General features: G+C 36.0%; 6 protein-coding genes and 1 long non-coding RNA gene across 8 annotated transcripts; 2 read left to right on the top strand and 5 right to left on the bottom strand.

The window, feature by feature from the left end:
* Positions 1 to 392: 392 nt before the first annotated feature.
* LOC108836460 (uncharacterized) lies at positions 393 to 2,617 on the top strand. Of its 2 annotated transcripts, XR_001947149.2 has the most exons (7): positions 393 to 484; positions 579 to 624; positions 783 to 923; positions 1,013 to 1,258; positions 1,448 to 1,714; positions 1,969 to 2,031; positions 2,116 to 2,617. It is a non-coding gene; the product is annotated as an uncharacterized LOC108836460 (long non-coding RNA). The 2 variants fall into 2 exon arrangements; XR_001947148.2 differs by having other exon boundaries at positions 411 to 624.
* Positions 2,618 to 4,075: 1,458 nt separating this feature from the next.
* On the top strand, positions 4,076 to 4,650 carry LOC108858882 (polyadenylate-binding protein 8-like). The gene is made up of 2 exons (XM_018632739.2): positions 4,076 to 4,237; positions 4,325 to 4,650. Exons 1-2 carry the CDS (start codon positions 4,109 to 4,111, stop codon positions 4,562 to 4,564), a joined length of 369 nt encoding a protein of 122 aa, XP_018488241.1. The 5' UTR covers positions 4,076 to 4,108; the 3' UTR covers positions 4,565 to 4,650.
* A 316-nt stretch (positions 4,651 to 4,966) lies between these two features.
* LOC108858881 (RNA polymerase II C-terminal domain phosphatase-like 5) lies at positions 4,967 to 8,089 on the bottom strand. The gene is made up of 3 exons (XM_057010665.1): positions 7,162 to 8,089; positions 6,475 to 6,479; positions 4,967 to 5,922 (listed from the first exon to the last, which is right to left on the bottom strand). The coding sequence occupies exons 1-3, from the start codon at positions 7,980 to 7,982 to the stop codon at positions 4,976 to 4,978; spliced, it is 1,773 nt and encodes a 590-aa protein (XP_056866645.1). The 5' UTR covers positions 7,983 to 8,089; the 3' UTR covers positions 4,967 to 4,975.
* Positions 8,090 to 8,378: 289 nt separating this feature from the next.
* LOC108858880 (uncharacterized) lies at positions 8,379 to 10,490 on the bottom strand. The gene is made up of 4 exons (XM_018632737.1): positions 9,675 to 10,490; positions 9,339 to 9,608; positions 9,171 to 9,262; positions 8,379 to 9,102 (listed from the first exon to the last, which is right to left on the bottom strand). The coding sequence occupies exons 1-4, from the start codon at positions 10,488 to 10,490 to the stop codon at positions 8,379 to 8,381; spliced, it is 1,902 nt and encodes a 633-aa protein (XP_018488239.1).
* Positions 10,491 to 10,863: 373 nt separating this feature from the next.
* On the bottom strand, positions 10,864 to 11,137 carry LOC108858879 (uncharacterized). Its single transcript, XM_056985885.1, is given in 2 exon segments — positions 10,864 to 10,939; positions 10,941 to 11,137. Coding segments are annotated over 2 exon segments (273 nt in total).
* A 1,374-nt stretch (positions 11,138 to 12,511) lies between these two features.
* LOC108856830 (uncharacterized) lies at positions 12,512 to 14,553 on the bottom strand. The gene is made up of 7 exons (XM_018630723.2): positions 14,207 to 14,553; positions 13,920 to 14,030; positions 13,715 to 13,849; positions 13,452 to 13,556; positions 13,166 to 13,335; positions 12,976 to 13,075; positions 12,512 to 12,889 (listed from the first exon to the last, which is right to left on the bottom strand). The coding sequence occupies exons 1-7, from the start codon at positions 14,459 to 14,461 to the stop codon at positions 12,653 to 12,655; spliced, it is 1,113 nt and encodes a 370-aa protein (XP_018486225.2). The 5' UTR covers positions 14,462 to 14,553; the 3' UTR covers positions 12,512 to 12,652.
* A 1,224-nt stretch (positions 14,554 to 15,777) lies between these two features.
* LOC108858878 (proline-rich receptor-like protein kinase PERK10) lies at positions 15,778 to 16,893 on the bottom strand. Its single transcript, XM_018632735.2, has one exon. The coding sequence runs from the start codon at positions 16,891 to 16,893 to the stop codon at positions 15,778 to 15,780; it is 1,116 nt and encodes a 371-aa protein (XP_018488237.2).
* Positions 16,894 to 17,867: the final 974 nt, after the last annotated feature.

The following is a 17,867-nucleotide window of genomic DNA, read 5'->3' as shown; positions in this document are numbered from 1 at the left end:
ACTAAATAATATAGAATACTTTTTAAAAATAAAACCCGTGTGGGTGTACATATGTTTATATAATATATAAATATATTGTGTTATACATATTTTCATATAAATAATATCCCAATGTAAGTTTTATATGATAAATATTGAAAATACAAAATATATAGCACTATATATTTAAAATAATATAGAAAAAATTACTTTACGTTATCATAAAATTTAAAAATCAAATTTAGTAATTAAACACATTGCTTATTTAAACACATTAGTACACATTGTTATTTATCAAAATTTTATATTAATACATATTGCGATCATGTATAAAATTTAGTAAAAACAAAGATAAAAAAAAATTTACTCCCGCTCGGTCGAGCGGATCATGATCTAGTTATAGATTTATTTTCCAACGAAAATATACCGGTTAAGCGGTTCGTCCAACATCTCTTTCTCTTCGCCGTCTTCTTCCTCTCAACTTTCGACCTCCCCTATGACATTTGTAACAAAAGTTTTGTTTTTGTTGTGTTTTCCCCAGAAAATGATAGAAAGTATCTAAAGGAAAACACCTCCACGTTTTTTTTTCCATCTCGTAGGTAAAGCATATCAGGAGTTCAAGTTGTGTTTTGCCGTACGCTTAAGGTTCTCCTCTTCTAGCTTTGTGATCTGGACGATCTTTGATCTTCTTATCAAAGTTCTTGCCTTTTGATTGATTAATTTGGGATCGAATATCCAATTCCAGTAACTTTTTTTTTTGGTTATGTTTTTTAATATTTGATTTGAGGATTTTTTTTCCAAAGGGATTCAATATTGAAATGTGAGTATGGAGAAGAAACGAGAGATCTGTGAGTACAGAGAGAGACTTGACAAGACCTTGGTCTCTCCTGACCTCACCAAACACCAAACTCTCGAAACGTTAATCAGACAACAACTCAATCAAGGTTTCATGTTTTTGTTGTTCTTGATTTGCTATATAATATGAAAACTCTTTTGCTGTTGCTTTACTTTTTCCCTTGCTTTTTTTTCACAGAGTGTACTGTGGATGTATTGGATCAGAGAGTATCTGATTTATCTAGGATTTTTGCATAAGAGGAGTAATATGTGGAAGAGAGTCAGAGTAAAAGAGCAATAATTGTTTCCAAATTTTGAGGAAATTCCAAGCTGCAATCAAAGGAAGAGATTAAGAGTTTATAAAAACTTAGTCTGGAATTGAGGAATGATATGGCGGAGGCAACCTTGCATTAAATCTCTAAAGAATCGTTAGTCATCTTAAGAGGTTAGTTAATAATTCAACTAAGTCAAACTAGGAGATGATCAGAGAGTGGTCTGAGAAGAGTTGTTAGAACAATGTTTGAATTGCTTGCAAGATTTGACTAAAAACTAGAAGTATGGATTAGGTGTGAGTAAGCATGATTAAAGTCAGTTAGTTTATCTGCTTTGAAGACTATTGTAAGAATGTATGCAGGTGAGATCTTCCTGTCCTGTGGCGCTCTGCAGAATAGAATAGGACATGGTCGATTGTTTCCCTTATGAGGTCCCTGAAGAGTATATAAACATGCATTTTCTCAAGGGAAGAGCCACTGTGTACGTGAAGTTCAAGATCAAGGAAAACCCAAACCTTGAGGATTGTATTTTCCTCATTATCCTCGACGGCTATAACGCCCCTGTTACCGCCAGGAACTTTGTGGACTTGGTGAAGCGTCATTTCTACGATGCATGGGTATCCAAATATGTAAGACATCAAACTTTCCCCTATATATATAACCATGGATGATGGTTTTTTCCAGTTGATGGGTTTGTGGTTCAAACGGGGAACCAAGAGGGTCCTGCGGAAGGATTTATAGATCCTACCACAGAAAAAGTAAGGACGGTTCCTCTTGAGATTATGGTGCCAGGGAAAAAACACCATTTTACAGCTCACAGCCTTGACAAAGTATTATTCATCATAATAATAATAAATTAACATTTGTTAATTTGGTTGGACAGGTATTGGGTTTGTACAAGGCTCATGTTATGCTTCCATTTGGGACAATGGCAGTGGCTAGAGAAGTGAGAGTTCTTTCTCTTCCTTCACATTTGAATATATATATTCTAATTATATGTAAAGCAAAACATGAGTTTGAGAATGACCAGGATCGAGCCAAGTGCTTTGGCTGCTGCTGAAGAGAGTGAGCTGACGTCAAGCAATTCCAACATCTTGGACGGTCGTTACGCTATCTTCGGCTATGTTACTCAAAATGAAAATTTTTAGGCTGATCTTAAATTTGGTGATGTCATTAAGTCCATTCAAATTGTCTCCGGTTGAGAAGAACATGTTTTTGCACAAGAGAAAACAAAAAAAACAGAGTATGCGACTAAGAATAAGAAGATAAATCTGAATAGTCTAACAGAAGCTACCCCAGCTACGACAACAAGACAAGGGTTTTTTTTTGCTCTTTGGGGTTTAAGAGTTTGAATTAGCCAAAAGTAAAGACATGTTATTTGCATTTGTGTTAGCACTGACAGGAAACATGTTATAAAGCAACATGTTGCTACTTTTTTTTTTTTTTTTTGTAACACACATGTTGCTACTTTTTTTGTATTAGATATATATTTCAGTGTTTAGTTACTTTTAACATCAGAAAGTGAAATTCTATTTTAGTGGGCCATAAACTATACGAAATTCTATTTTTTTTATCAATCTATTCCAGATTTTTCCAACCACAACTTTTTTTTAATAAAGTCCAGTAAAAACCATTAAAAATTAATTTGTAACTATATGATTTTATAAATTTCTAGATTATTAAATTTGAACATGAGAGCGTTAAAAACGCTGATGGTCGATTAAATCTTTGCGAAAATAAGATATGAAAATATCAACACAGAAATCACCGATTAATCTAATATCAATCTAATCAAGTTGTGTGTCTTCCACTGTTCCAATCATCACCAATTCACCATTATTGACAACACGGAAAAACAAACGTTCAAAAACAAAAAGTAAACGTCAAAATCCCGTACAGAAAACTACATAAGACATCAACAACGTATCCGGCCCCGCGCTTGCGCGGGGGCAATACCCCTAGTTATATCTAAATGCGTTGTTAGTTATCTTTCGTAAATTTTACAAACGTAACTATATTTATTTTGATTATTTAATTTATAAAAATAACTAAGGTTTTTTTTTAAAAACCAAATGTAAATTTAATATAAAATTAATATCTTAGCTTTAAATATAAAATTAATATCTTAACTTTAAATATAAAGCCACTATTTGAATATTTAATATTTATCATTGTAAATTATGAAATTCAAAAATTGAATAAAATAAAAATATAAAGTTTTATTTAAATAGTTTTTATGATTTAAAAGCCAAAAACAATTAACAATTTTTTTGTTATAGTAAAATACAAACATACTCAGTTCTTATCCACCCAACCCAGATACGTTCTCGGTTTACAGTTTAACTTAGTCCAATATTCGGTTCGATTTAGATTTACTTTAACCTAGTCTGATCCCCAATTCGATTCAAATATAAAAAAAAAAAACACTAGGAAAAAACTATTTTACTTGTAGTGACTAGCTCTAACACACAAATATTTGTGTTTCTATACTATTATTGTCTCCATTGCAATCAAATGTCTCCATTGCAATCAAATGTGGTATGATTTTTTTTCCTCCTTTTCTCACAAAAAGTTATATCTGGTTTAATTTTTCTTGAATGTTATATCTCGAAAGTTTGTTGTTTTATACAATGTCACACACAAACTTGAAGAATAAAAAAGTTTATAGTTTAATATAATAAAACTTGAGTAAATGTTTTAGAGATATCGTTAGATATTTTAAAGTCTTGAATATAATTATCTACCAAAAATAAAATATTTATTAACTATTTAATAAATTATATTTTACAAACTAAGTCATATTCAACAAAACATATGTGGTAGAAAATGTTATTCGCCTTTTTTATTTAGCGCGTGGTGTCTACGCGGTCCAAAATATATATTCAATTCCAATTATGAAAAATTTGTTTTTACTTACTCAAATTGGCAAGCTTTTTTACTATATATCAGACTAAGTCCTTGGTCGGTAATCCTAAATCACATTTCAGTCTTCTCAATATTCTACCATCTCCACTGCTTAAGTCATGTCTCCTCCTGTTTCTGTTCACAATATTGATGATACCTTAGCCCGTGCTGCTGCTTCATTCAAGAGATTTCATGCAGCTGCTATGACCGAAGAACTTGAAAACCGAACTCCCAGTGAACAACGAACTGTAAAATTGATTTTCTATTTATATGATGGTTAATTTTGAAAAAAAGTTTACTTATCTTTTTCTCTTACTTTAATCTTTTTTTTGTAGATGATTGGCGAATCGCTCTACCCTTTGGTGGAATTACTCGAGCCTTTGTTTGCACCAAAAATCACAGGAATGATTCTTGAACTACCCCGAGCCGAAATCTTTCGGTGCTTAGAATCACCAGAAGCTCTCAAGAAAAAGGTTAATGAGGCAATTATTGTTTTAATGGAGTCCAAACAGATGAATCTAGACGAGCAGGAAGCTAAGAAGGTCCGAGCAGCCATGCACTCGTCTAAGCTTTGATGTGATTTTGTGGCTTTTTTATTTATGTTTCATGCTGCATTTTGAATCCTCATTTCTGTTTCAAATAAAAACTTAAGATTCTATCATTGCTAAGAACATTATTGGTAATGTACTCGATGTTTTAGTGAAAAATTGTTAAGAACATATATTTCGTTTTGGATTGTCCAAATATAATGATATGGGATTATCAATGCTAACCCATCCATCCAACAATAAACACAAATGCAAAGGCTAAACAAACCATAAACACAAAACAAAACAAAAAAAATATTTATCTATAAAAAATTCGTAACAGACATTCAATAGTATGAAAGATACATTTATTCCTACATATGAATGAGATAACAAACTGACAACACTGAACTGAAGTTTCTACACTTTAACAGACTTGCAATGGCTTATACAAAGTTTCTACCGAATAAAACATTCTTTGTGGACACGATTGAATTCTATCTCTTGTAGCAGCAACCTAATGTCTTTTGATTCCAACTCTTTTTCATTGGCGACTCTGAAAAACTCACAGTGAACTTCTTTGAGTAACTTCAAAACATCAACCAATCCACCGTTGCTTTCACTTTCGTCTGTCTTCTCCTCAGAGTATGGCTTTGAGTATTGACGGTTGCCCATTCTGAAATACTTGTATCTGCTAATTTCAATCAAATTACGCTTGTGATCAGGCCATACATCACGTGTATCATCCACAATCACCACTCCTCGCTCATGAGCCAAAACCAGTTCAAGCGTCTTCATGTAAGGACTCTCGTCTCTTGTTATCACTCTTTCACCGAAATAGATGTGCTTCGGATCAATCAAGTCCAAGATGAATTTAGCGTAATCGCGATTACCCATTGTGTAAGCATACATTGTGAACATCTTGTTTGCTTCTTTCAAGAACTCGCGAAGACAAGGCCTTAGTTTTGTCAAGAATACCGTGGGATCACCTGGAGCTTTCCACTTGCGTAGATCGTCGTCTCTTGTATTTGAACCCGCTTTTTGGATTAGATACTTCTCTGATTCGGTGAGACGTGGAATAGGAGTGGTGTGGAGAAGCGTGTGATCCAAGTCAAGAACTAAGTGGAGTTTTTTCTCGTTGGAACAAGAGACTAGTGTGGTAAGGTGTTTCGTCACCGCTACAGCCTCATGGCTAAGCCGCAAACCATGGGAAAGATAATCGAATGCTCTGCTTTGAGCTTTGTCAATCGTTGAGTTGCATGTGGTGCAGATTCCGTAACGGACAAACCAGTGACGACATCTACGAGAAGACAATGAGTACGAAGACGTGTTTCTCACGGGTTCGATCTTCTGTCTTTTGGCTCTCGGTTCAAGAGAATGATTCTCAACAACAGACATGGTTTCTTCTCTGTTCGCTTGTAATAAACCTTCAAATATACAAAACTCAAGTCGAATATCAACAAAAAGAAAACCCTAGTTCGATCGCAAAGCTGGAGAGGAGAATCGAGTTTATTGCTAATGGTTTTACAAGAACAAGTGAATCTCTCAGTCTTTGGTATCGTTGTTTTTATAGAGAGAGCGAGAGACTTTTTTTGGAAAGTGTTGGAGAAAAGGAAAGTCGTTATAATAGTAGACCATTATGCCCTTAGACCCAATCCGTTGTCTGTGTTTTCCTTTCTAGACCAATCCGTTGACTGTGTTTCCTTTTTCTCATGACCTCTCTTTTAACTGTGCCGTCTTTTGCACGTGCAAACTTCGCTATTGACCATTATAACCCTCTGTACTTAAGGCAGCATGAGTCCAATTAATATGGGCCCGGCTTTCAACTATTTTAAAATTTACATGGCTTTCTGCTTTATTACGAACTCTATTTACATGGGCTTTCTGCTAATCCTAGTCCACTGATTCCATCTGTATGAACCTTCCAGACACTGTTCTTTGGTCTTACAGATGGAAACTATTACTACCGCAAACAAATAGATGCTTAACTGAACACTTGACTTGAGGATAGTAATCTTGTAAGTTGTAATGCGAACCCAAGAGTATCATAACTAAACCACTTTGAAAAAGAATATCATGCATATACAGTATCTTTTGTATTTTGTTTTGGGTTATAATTCGCTTTAAGTGGGTCGGTGTGTGAGAATTTTCAGGTACGAAACGGAAAAAATCTTTGTAAGAAACGTCCATACAAATACAATCAGTGAAACCTAAAGCCAAAGCACTATTCAAATTCTGCAGCGTAGTAAAACAGAAGCATCCTCGACACAAAGTTGGTTTTTGTTGCTAAGAGTATCCCAAACATTGGGTTGATTGAACGTATGTTTGAGCTTTGAGTCTTTTTTTTATTTCCCCTTTTTGTTTTATGTTATATCATAATACCAATTAAATACAATGCTCTGTAGTTTTGTTTGGTTTTGAGGATATATTTATATATTAGAGTAATAGATTAATGCAAAAGAAATATATTAAGGAATACGCTTTAAAGATTTCTACTTAAAATAACTTTACAAAGATATTTGATACTTCTTTATTCTTACACATGAACGATATCAAAAAGCCTTACAATGCTTATATTATAAAATAAAATTTCTACAAACTAAAAGATTACTTGTCAGACGCGATTGGCTTCTATCTCTTGTAGCAGCAACCTCACGTCCCTTGACTCCAGCCCTTCTCTAACTCTAAAAAATCTACCGTGAACTTCCTTTAGTAATCTAAAAACATCAACCAACCCACTGTTGTTTTCACTTTCGTCTGTCTTCTCCTCAGAGTATGGCTTTGAGTCTTGGCTGCTCTTCGTTCTGAAATAATTGTATCTGCTAATTACAATTAAGTTACGCTTGTGATCAGGCCACACATCACGTGTATCATCCACAATCATCGCTCCCCGCTCATCCGCCAAAACGAAATCAAGGGTCTTCGTACAAGGACTCTCGTTTCTCGTTATTACTCTGTTACCGAAATAGAATCGACTCGGATCAATCACCTCCAAGATGTCTTCAGCGTAATCCCGAGTACCCATCGTGTAAACGTGCATGGTGAACATCTTGTTGGCTTCTCTCAAGAAATCTCCAAGGAAAGGCCGTAGCTTTACCAAATATCCACTGGATTTCAACATCCACAGATCGTCCCTACATGCTTCTTCTCCGGTTAGATACTTCTCTGCTTCGCTGAGACGTGAAGCTTTCGTGGCGTGGAGTAGCGTGTGGTCCAAGTCGAGGACCAAGTGAAGCTTCTGCTCGCCGAGGGAAGATGATAGAGTTGTGAGGAGTTTGGTTAACGCTACGGCGTCATGGGTTAGCTGTAAACCATGGGAAAGAAAATCGAACGGTCTGCGGTAGAGGTAGTGTTCGTCGACCATCGAGTTGCAAGCCAAGCAGATTCCATGAAGAGAGCCAGAGTGAAGACATGTGTTAGAATGGGGTGAGAAGGAGGCGCTGATCACCTTTTCGAGTATAGACATGGTTTCTATAGAAAAAAAAAATATCAGAGGATTTGATGGCGAATGCACCAAAACTCAAGTCGAAAGAAAAAAGACGGCGAAAAAGACAGGAGGATCAGATTGAGATCTATCTGGTGTATCGTATGTATGTATATATAGAGAAAGAGCCAGAGAGACTATAAAAAAAAGGAATATATAGAGAAAAAAGGAAATTATAAATTTGCATATTGACCAATTAGGCCGTTGTCTTAACGCGTCCAAGATACGCGAATTGGTTACTACTATACGACACTAAACCTGAAAATTGCATTAGAGAAACTAAGTAACAATTTACTAAACAAATTCCTAGTATTCCTACGGTCACGACCAAAAAAAAAATGAAAACCTAAAAACAAATTTGTTTTTTTTTTCCCTTTTTCAGTAGTATTGTTGATGAGACATGAGACTGGTATTACGTTGATGACTTAACAAAGAAGTTTTCTCAACATGTCTCAAAAGAATCCTATAAATCTTGTTCCTCACTCTACCGCAAGCCTCTCTTTCTGACTCTGTCATCATCATCACCACTTCCTCTTCTTGTTCCTCCTCTTCTCCTTTAACCATAGCGTCTAACCAGTCACTCACTCGTTTTATCTGATACATCGTTTCTCCTACTTGCTGACTACTCATCTCTCTCCACTTTGTTACGTTACTGATCTCATCTAAATACTTCTCGACACGGCTCAAGTACCACCTTCTTCCTTCTTCCTTAACCAAGTTTCTGAGTTCGCTTGCTGCTCTGCTTAACCTCTCCTTTCTCTCTACATACCCTGAGTCTCTGTCCCTTGTGTTGTCTTCACGGTTATTGACTTCTTGAGCGATTAGGGTAAAACTCTTCCTCGCGGGACTCTGCGTAGGCTTACTTGCGGGTAAAGAAACCGGTTTGAGATCCGTAGCTAAAGCTGATTTGATCCACTGAGTCGCCTTTTCGCGTCTCTCCTCTCCTGTTCTTGAGTTGCAGTGCTCTGTTTCCTCAGTTGATAATGATTGAATGATTAGCTTGCTCTTGCTTAACTCCTCTTGGAAACTCAAGAGCTCTCCTATCGGTGGCTGTTGGTTATGATGGTGTTGATTCCTCTTGTCCGAAAGCTCCGAGTATGACCTAAACATATAATTCCAGTGAGAAAACATTACTTGAGGAAGAAGTTACATTTACTCGTAAGCACTTACCTTAGACATTTGAGCAATCTTTCAGCAGCTGAAGCCTCTAACAACGCTTGAGACGCAGCGCGAATAGCCTTATCTCTCTGTCTCAGAATCTCCTGCCATGTCATTATTATTATATAGTTTAAGTTTTCATTCAAACTGGTTTCTTGATCAAAAAGCTATCTGTAATACCTTTCCTAGGTTAACAACTTTGGGAGGAAGTGAGTTCCAGAGAATCTCAGTCTCTGTCCAGCTTCTTTTCCTTGATATCGAATCCGAGGATTCAAGGGTATTGCTTCTAGGTGGAAGAAGAAGGTTCTTACTCTTACTACTTCCACTTCCATAGCTTAAGCTTTTAGCCCATTTTGGAGATGGTGAAACAACACTATCTCTTCTTCTTGTTCTACTACTTGACTTCTCCTCTATCACTCCACAGCTCCTCACAGAAGGAGAAGGAGACGCCTAAGAAAATATAGAAAGTATCAGACAATGACTTCTTGAGTAAAAAATCATTTCTATAAGACTTACAGCAGGGTAACTTCGAGTTCTTGAAACATGTAATTTCATGTCATGAACATGATTCTTAACCCTAGATGGATCTAATGACTCTCTTCTCTTTCCAGCATCACCCAAACCCATCCAAATTCTTCTCCTAGCAGCTGAAGACAAATAAGAAGAGCAACTCGAGACCATTGAATCTGTATCATCCTTCTCCTCCTCCTCCATCACACTCGAAAGATTTTTCAACATTCCAAAATCTGTAACATTCATCTCAGAGACGCTTGAATTGCTCCATCTCGTTCTTCTTGGCCTCTTAACTTGTTGGTTATTATTATAGCTTTCCTCTGTATCAGATAAACTGGCACAAAACTTCTCTATACGCTCTTTAGGGATTAGATCAATAGGTTCACCGGTGCAAGCCCTCCGACCTGGTGTTGGTCTAATGCCTTTGATCATAGGAACTGGATAAGCAAACTCGAGCTTCTCCACGAATATCAGTTGACCTATCTGTAACTTGTCGTAGAGGACAAGATCGTTTTCTTCTCTCGGCAAGGAGGCGTACATTGAATGCGTTGAGTCTGAGATTCTCAAGAAGAAGCCTTTGTTAGGCCATAAACCTCCAGCTGCTAACACAGGGATTATGCTTCTTATCTGAAGCAAAACTGGTCTGTGATCAACGTCTCTTCGTGCTTTCCCGACCCCCATTTCCTCTAGAAGCTTGAATAGAACGCCTGATCTTAGTTCTGCCATTGCTACTACCAGCAACGGCTGTTGGGAGATTTGTGTGAGAAGAAATAGAGAGAGGCAAGAAGAAAAAAGGGTATGTTTCTCAATCTGCTGCATGCAGACAAGAACAAGATTGGTGGAATCTAAGTTTTGATTATGTTCAGAACGAAGAAAGAGGTTTAGTTTTGTGATAAAAGGCTCTAATGTGGGTTTTCTTTTGGTTCCGTGAATGACAAGCAATCAACAGATGTTTCCTCTGTTTTTAGTCATTTGCATTGTTTTTGACAGTTCTCTTTTACTATTATTGATCCTTCTTTTCATTGAATACAATGTCAGTTAAACAAAAAAAAAACAGTTTATCTTGTATTAATTTGTATAATACATTAATAGTATAATAATTAAAAAATAATAATAACACAGACATATCTGAAACTTTTACATAGAATGATCAGATTTATACATTATTTTTCTTTCTTCCAGAAGCTCATCGTCATGTGCAAGTCTTTGTTGCTATATTCAGAGAAGAAGAATCTTTGTTCACAGAAACTTGACCAAAACCTGGTGAAGTCTGATAATGCAGGTGGCCTGTACTCTGATGTTGTTCGACGGTGAGAAGATCCTTGATATGAAGAAGAACATTCGTGTCCAATCATTAATGGTCGGTAGCTACGGCTAGATCCTTCAGACATCGATCGATACCTCTGGTGCTGAGGCTTATGGTGTTTATTGATAGCATGAATCAGATATGGAATTAGCCCCTCCATTTAAAAATCTTTGTTTCTGTATATGAAAATATCATACAGAAACCTAATATTTATATCATGTTGCAACGGAAGAGAGATCAAGTTTCTCTTTGTATTGAATTGACTACTACTGGTTCAAATATATGGGTAAGTATTGACCCTCTGTGATACTGTACCAAAATTTTACTTAGGGTTTCGTCATAAGTGATGATAGCATGACGGTATTGACTTTGACAATAAAAACTTCAGTTGAATCTATGGGCTCTGTTTTGTTTTCGAGAAAGAAACCGTTGAATGTCCAAGCCAATCTAACTTTTGAGGTGATGAAGGATTTATTGATCCCTGTTAGAACCAATAACAAGCGTGTGGTGTACACTGATTAGTTTTCTTTTACCTTCAGTAACTTTCTCTATATGCTTCTTCCAACTTCTACTCTCTCTCAAACCCTAGCATTGCGTCTGTAGCACGCTATCACCAACGAGAAACTTTGAAGACTCTAGCTGTATCCAGAATACGGGCATCACATGACTCCTCTCCACCATAAACCGTGGTTCTTGAGATCTTGGCAATTAAGTGTGATGATTAATAGAGCTGAGAGAACGAAGGTAGAGTAAGTGAGTAAGAGTAACTGAGTCCATGTCTAAATTTGTAAATCGGTTTCGAATGTGTAAGATCTTCCAGGGAAGCCACAAGTCGAGTTAGGTCTCATGTTTATGGCTATCATGCCATGAGTACCATGCCTATGGTAGTCTCTTGTGAGTACCATGCCTATGGTAGTCTCCCAGCTGATGCAACAACATACACACATAAGTAAGTAAATGCGTTCAGGATTGTAATCACCAAAGATGACTTGAGCTATAGCGTCCCCTCCAGCTTATCCGGGATATCTCACCCATAAAACTGCTAAGAGTCTTGGTAAATGTGATATCCATAGGTCCTTCCGCCATTATGACCACAACAACACTTATAGCGGAAGGGTTAGATTTATTAACCCGATCAAGACCCTCTGCTTCTACTGTCTGACCCAATCCAAACCACTAAAACCGTCACATCAGCCTCTGATGCTGCTTTGATTGCTGCTGCAATCAGCGTTTGGTCACCGCGCTTGACATCTTTACACCCCGGCTCGTAAACAACACCTGGTACATAATTTTTAAAATCCCATTTCTGATCCCCATCAAAAGGGGGGACTGTAATGAAGACATTCACAGATCGTTCTGTTTTCTCAGAAGACAAGAGTATGGGGTTGTTTTTATAGGCCGGAAGAAAGTTAATTACTTACAAATTAACTTCTAAACGTAATTGACATAAGTATTTTGAATAAGAAATTATAAATCTCCATGTGCTGGAGCTTATAAGGACCATCTTTTTTTTTTCTTACTTGCATTATAAGGGTAGGCCAAAGTGTTTTCCATTGGATAGTGAGGAACAAAATGTGAAGTTCAAGAAGAGAGTTTTGAAGAGTGACTTCGAAGATAATACAAACCAAACCATACATCTTTTCTCATGTCTGTTTCATGTGTCTGGGTCCTAAAGTTAGAGATGCAGATCTTCAATGTCTCTAAGTGGTTCCGGAGTTCTCTTGTTGTCAGGTTGGTTCACAACTAGCTGACCACAAGCACCACTAATATCCTGACCCATTTCTTTGCGAACCGTGGTTCGTATATTGTAGGTTTCCCTCAGGATCTTCTGGAAGCTTGAGACGCTTTGTTTAGTACTGGTTTTGAACTGGCTCGTTGACCCAATTGGGTTGAATGGTATCAAATTTATCACCTGTTTTTTTTGAGGAAACGGCACAGAGTTTCCCATCAGAAAAATTGCAGAAACTTTTAAGATATTAAGAAACCAAAGATATTTACCACTTGAAATGTCTTTAGCAACTCGCCAAGTTGATGAGCGTTCTCCTCTTGATCATTTACTCCATCAAGCATGATGTACTCAATGAAGATCTTCTGCTGACTATTTGAAATCATGTGACTTATGATCTTTAATAACTTCTGAAATGATGGTTGAACATGTAGTAGCAAAGAACTTGTAAAGGGAGCTTACCTGCTTTTCTGGAAAGCTTGAAGTGCATCCATAAGCTTTTGAAGAGGAAAGGCTCTAGCTGCTGGCATGATTTGGCAGCGGATTTCTTGAACTGGTGCATGAAGAGATACCGCTAAACTTATGCCTGGTAGATCATTGTGAAGCTTGTTTATCGCATGAACAACTCCAACCTACATGCAAACGAAATCAGAATATGGGTTAGTAGAGAAAAAAAAGGAAAATAACAAAGAGAGTTAGTCCTGTTTTGCCCCCAAAAATGCTTTGAAGTATATTTCTCAGTACTTACAGTTGAAATGGTAATTCTCTTGGGTGAGAGCTGAAAAGGCTGTTTTAACATGGCACGGACAGCTTCAACAACAGCATTGTAGTTATTCAAAGGTTCTCCCATTCCCTGATCACATTAAGCAAAACCAAGGCAGGCAACAACTGGTGAATGTACATAATCGATACCACCTTTACCCATTACCACATGGAAAGGAGTATAAAGTATAAACAACAATAGCCAATAAAGAAACTTTTGATGAGATGCATTAGTAACAAGCGACATACCATGAAGACGATGTTGCGTATATCAGCTAGGCGAGAGGCGTGAACGAGCTGCTCCACAATTTCTCCCGATGTTAAATTGCTTTTGAATCCCATGCTACCAGTTGCACAGAACGTGCAACCCATTTTGCAACCAACCTATTGATAAACAACAACACTTGTATCAGATGCTCTCATGCTGATTCAATGATTTAAAAAAAAATAATACCTGTGATGAAATGCATAATGTAGATCTCACACCACCTGGACGTGGCTTCCCTCCACACATCCCCAACCGAGTATCGTATCTCATTATCACAGCCTCCACAAAAGCTCCATTCTTTAAATCAGTAATCAATTACAAGTTCATCAGATAACACTTTAAAGCTAGGACTATTACAAGCAATGTTCTGTAATGACAAAGTCTATCAGCAACCAAATCTCTTATGTACATTCTCATCCAAAAATACTAATCATATAGACAAGAGCATAGCCATATCGTATCTGTCTGTATACCTGGAGCTTGATGAGGAGTTTAGAGGTGGTGCCATCGGAGGAGTGGAAGAGGGAGTGGAGAGAGGAAGTGAAAGTCTTGAACTTTGAATGGAGGAGAGTGTATGCGGCGGTGGGCAACGAAGGGATCTCGTCCCAAACGCAATCGGGATTCTGAATTACATACTTCCAGATCGGAATCATGAAATTAGGGTTTATTCCCGCTGACTCGAACTCCGATTTGATCTCCGCCGCATCGAATACTGATTTCATCTTCATCGGCTTCCTTGAAACTCTCACCTCGCCGCCGCCGTCGCTCAGTTTCGCCGGTTAAAATTTCGTCTCGCCGATGATTTTAAAAAGCCCTAAAACTTTTAAAGAAGCCGTCGCCGAAAATAAAAGAAGCTAGGGAATGATAAACCCGGTTTGATTGAAACCGGTTTTCTTAACCGAGTTGGCTTTTGGCGGTTGAGCCGAGTATATTAAAGTCTGTTGCATGATTCAGACCAGCATAGTGCTAGATGACAAACAGAATAATCTTATTGCAAATGGGTATAAACATTAACATAGAGATGTTCATTGGTGAAGTAGCTGATGTAATATCCATGTGGACTGTGGTTGGAGGTGTTGTTCGGAAGCATATTCCTCTAGGTTTGTGCTAGCAAGTGGTGTAACCACAAGCGCTTGCTTGAGTGACTCAACAAGCGTATTATTGGAAGAATAATGTTTCTTCGCAAATTTTTGTACTCTTTTGAGATTTCTCTTTTTATTTTTAATCCTCGAAGATCTTACTTTTAGTATAGTTCAACTTGTAACGCACACTGAAATGAAAATATTTTCTTTCTCAAATGGTCATAGTGCTAAGTTAGATAAGATTACAACATAAAATCAATTGGTGATTAGTGGAGTGCTCCATCTATCTTAAATTTTATTTAGCATTTTTTTCAATTTCCAATATGAGACATTTGTTCCTAATACATAATTGATAGTTTGATCTCAAACGTTTGAAATAAAATTCTTTAGTTAATTTTAAAAGAACTAAAATATAAATGTAAATGCAAAATTTTAAGCTTTGTTAGCTTCTTAAAGCTGCACAGGTTTTATGTTTTTTGGTTTGAATTTTACTTAGCATATTTTCCAACTTTCGATATGAAACATTTGTCCCTAATACATAGTTGGTAGTTTGATCTCAAACGTTTTAAATAAGATTCTTTAGTTAATTTTAAAAGAGCTAAAATATAAATGTAAATGCAAAATTTTAAGCTTTAGTGGCTTCTTAAAGCTGCACAGGTTTTATGTCTTTTGGTTTGAATTTGCTTTTCATATCTTAATGTCGTATAATTTTTTTTGGACAAAAGACAAAAACTGGTTCGCAGCTGGTTGAGATTCGAACCTGACATTTCTACCATTAAAAATGAAGATTTTACTATTTGAGCTACCAGCTCCAAGTTTAAATGTCTAAGTGTAGAAGATGATTTTCTGAGTTTAAATAATGAAATTATGTTTTATTTTCGAGCAAAGCCTCGTCGATTATAACTTATATTAAAATTATAAATATGATTTAACTTTGATTAAATTAACACTGATGCAAGATTCTATATAGAAGGTGGAGACGTTCCATTACTTGGACTGCTTGTAACCCATTGCTTCACTTCAATATATACTATCGAATGTGGTGGAGAAGGTGGAGACATTTCATTGTTTGGACCGCTTGGAACCAATCTCTTCACTCCAAAATCAGCTATAAAATGTGGTGGAGAAGGTGGAAAAGTTTCATTGTTTGGGCCGGTTGGAACCAATCTCTTCACTCCAAAATCAGCTATAAAATGTGGTGGAGAAGGTGGAGAAGTTTCATTGTTTGGGCCGGTTGGAACCAATCTCTTCACTCCAAAATCCACTGTAGAATGTGGTGGAGAAGGTGGAGACGTTTCATTGTTTGGGCCGGTTGGAACCAATCTCTTTACTCCAATACTTTCTATAGAATGTGGTGGAGAAGGTGGAGAAGTTTCATTGTTTGGGCCGGTAGGAACCAATCTCTTCACTCCAAAATCAGCTATGAAATGTGGTGGAGAAGGTGGAGAAGTTTCATTGTTTGGGCCGGTTGGAACCAATCTCTTCACTCCAAAATCAGCTATAAAATGTGGTGGAGAAGGTGGAGAAGTTTCATTGTTTGGGCCGGTTGGAACCAATCTCATCACTCCAAAATCCACTGTAGAATGTGGTGGAGAAGGTGGAGACGTTTCATTGTTTGGGCCGGTTGGAACCAATCTCTTTACTCCAATACTTTCTATAGAATGTGGTGGAGAAGGTGGAGAAGTTTCATTGTTTGGACCGGTTGGAACCAATCTCTTCACTCCAAAATCAGCTATGAAATGTGGTGGAGAAGGTGGAGAAGTTTCATTGTTTGGTCCGGTTGGAACCAATCTCTTCACTCCAAAATCAGCTATAAAATGTGGTGGAGAAGGTGGAGAAGTTTTATTATTTGGGCCGGTTGGAACCAATCTCTTCACTCTATCATTCGCTCTTGAAACTGGTGGATACAGAAAAGACGTCTCATTTTTTAGGCTGCTTGGAACCAATTTTTTTATTTCATCATAAGAAATATTTCTAGACACATCGAAGTCAGAAACAAAGAAAAAATTATCACGAATTGCTAAAGATGGTGTAAAATACAAGAACTGAAACATGACAACTCCAAAAAAACTCTTCATGTTTTTTTTTGTATTTTTGATGTTTATGTTGAAAAATGAATGTGATGTAAGTTAACTTTCTGACTAGAGTTATTTATAGTTAGTTTTTAGTTTTCTCTGAAAAACGTAGACATTTCATAATCATTTGTATAAGGAAATTCTATAACTTTATAAGTAAAATATCACTGACAGTATATCTGTAATAAATATTTGATATACTAAATAAAATCCTCTGAATATAAATTGACGTATCTTTAAGTATATCTGACTTTGTTAATTTTAAAATTTATTTCTAAATTGATCAAATGCATGAAAAAAAGATTTTTGTTGATAAAATAAGATTTTATTACAGATGAATCCAAATCTAGACAAAAAAACAACTATTCCAACAAAATCCAAATGTTAAGTCAGTTATAGACACGAAGCTATTATATATATATATATATATATATATATATATATATATAATATTATTTTAAATTCAAGTGTTAGTTTACTAGAGTAAAACACCACAACTCCAAAGAAACTCTTCATAGTTTTGGTATTTGGTATTTTTGTTGTTGAGTGATATGTTAAAAATGAATGTGATGTAATTTAACTATGAAAATGTTTAACAATTACTTGTTTATAAGAAATTCTAAAACTTTTTAAGTAAAATATCATTTACGAAGAAAAATATATGATATACATAAAAAATCTTTTGAATATAAAGACATCTATATCTTATGTATATGCAACTTTGTTTATAAATCTTTTGAATATAAAGACATGTATATCTTATGTAATAAATATTTCTTATGTAAATGTAACTTTGTTTAGACATGTATATTATCTAATTGATCAAATGCATGAATAAAAAAAAAGATTTATTGACTAAAATATATATTTTATAAAACCATGAACATTGTTTTAAAATAATATTTGTACTACCTGTAATTTACACAAAATACTATTAATTATCAATCCAAACCATATCACAACATATTACCTAAATA

Source organism: Raphanus sativus, chromosome 5 (genome assembly GCF_000801105.2).
Source record: "Raphanus sativus cultivar WK10039 chromosome 5, ASM80110v3, whole genome shotgun sequence".
Lineage (NCBI taxonomy): Eukaryota > Viridiplantae > Streptophyta > Magnoliopsida > Brassicales > Brassicaceae > Raphanus > Raphanus sativus.
This window is presented reverse-complemented; position numbering and strand designations above follow the sequence as displayed.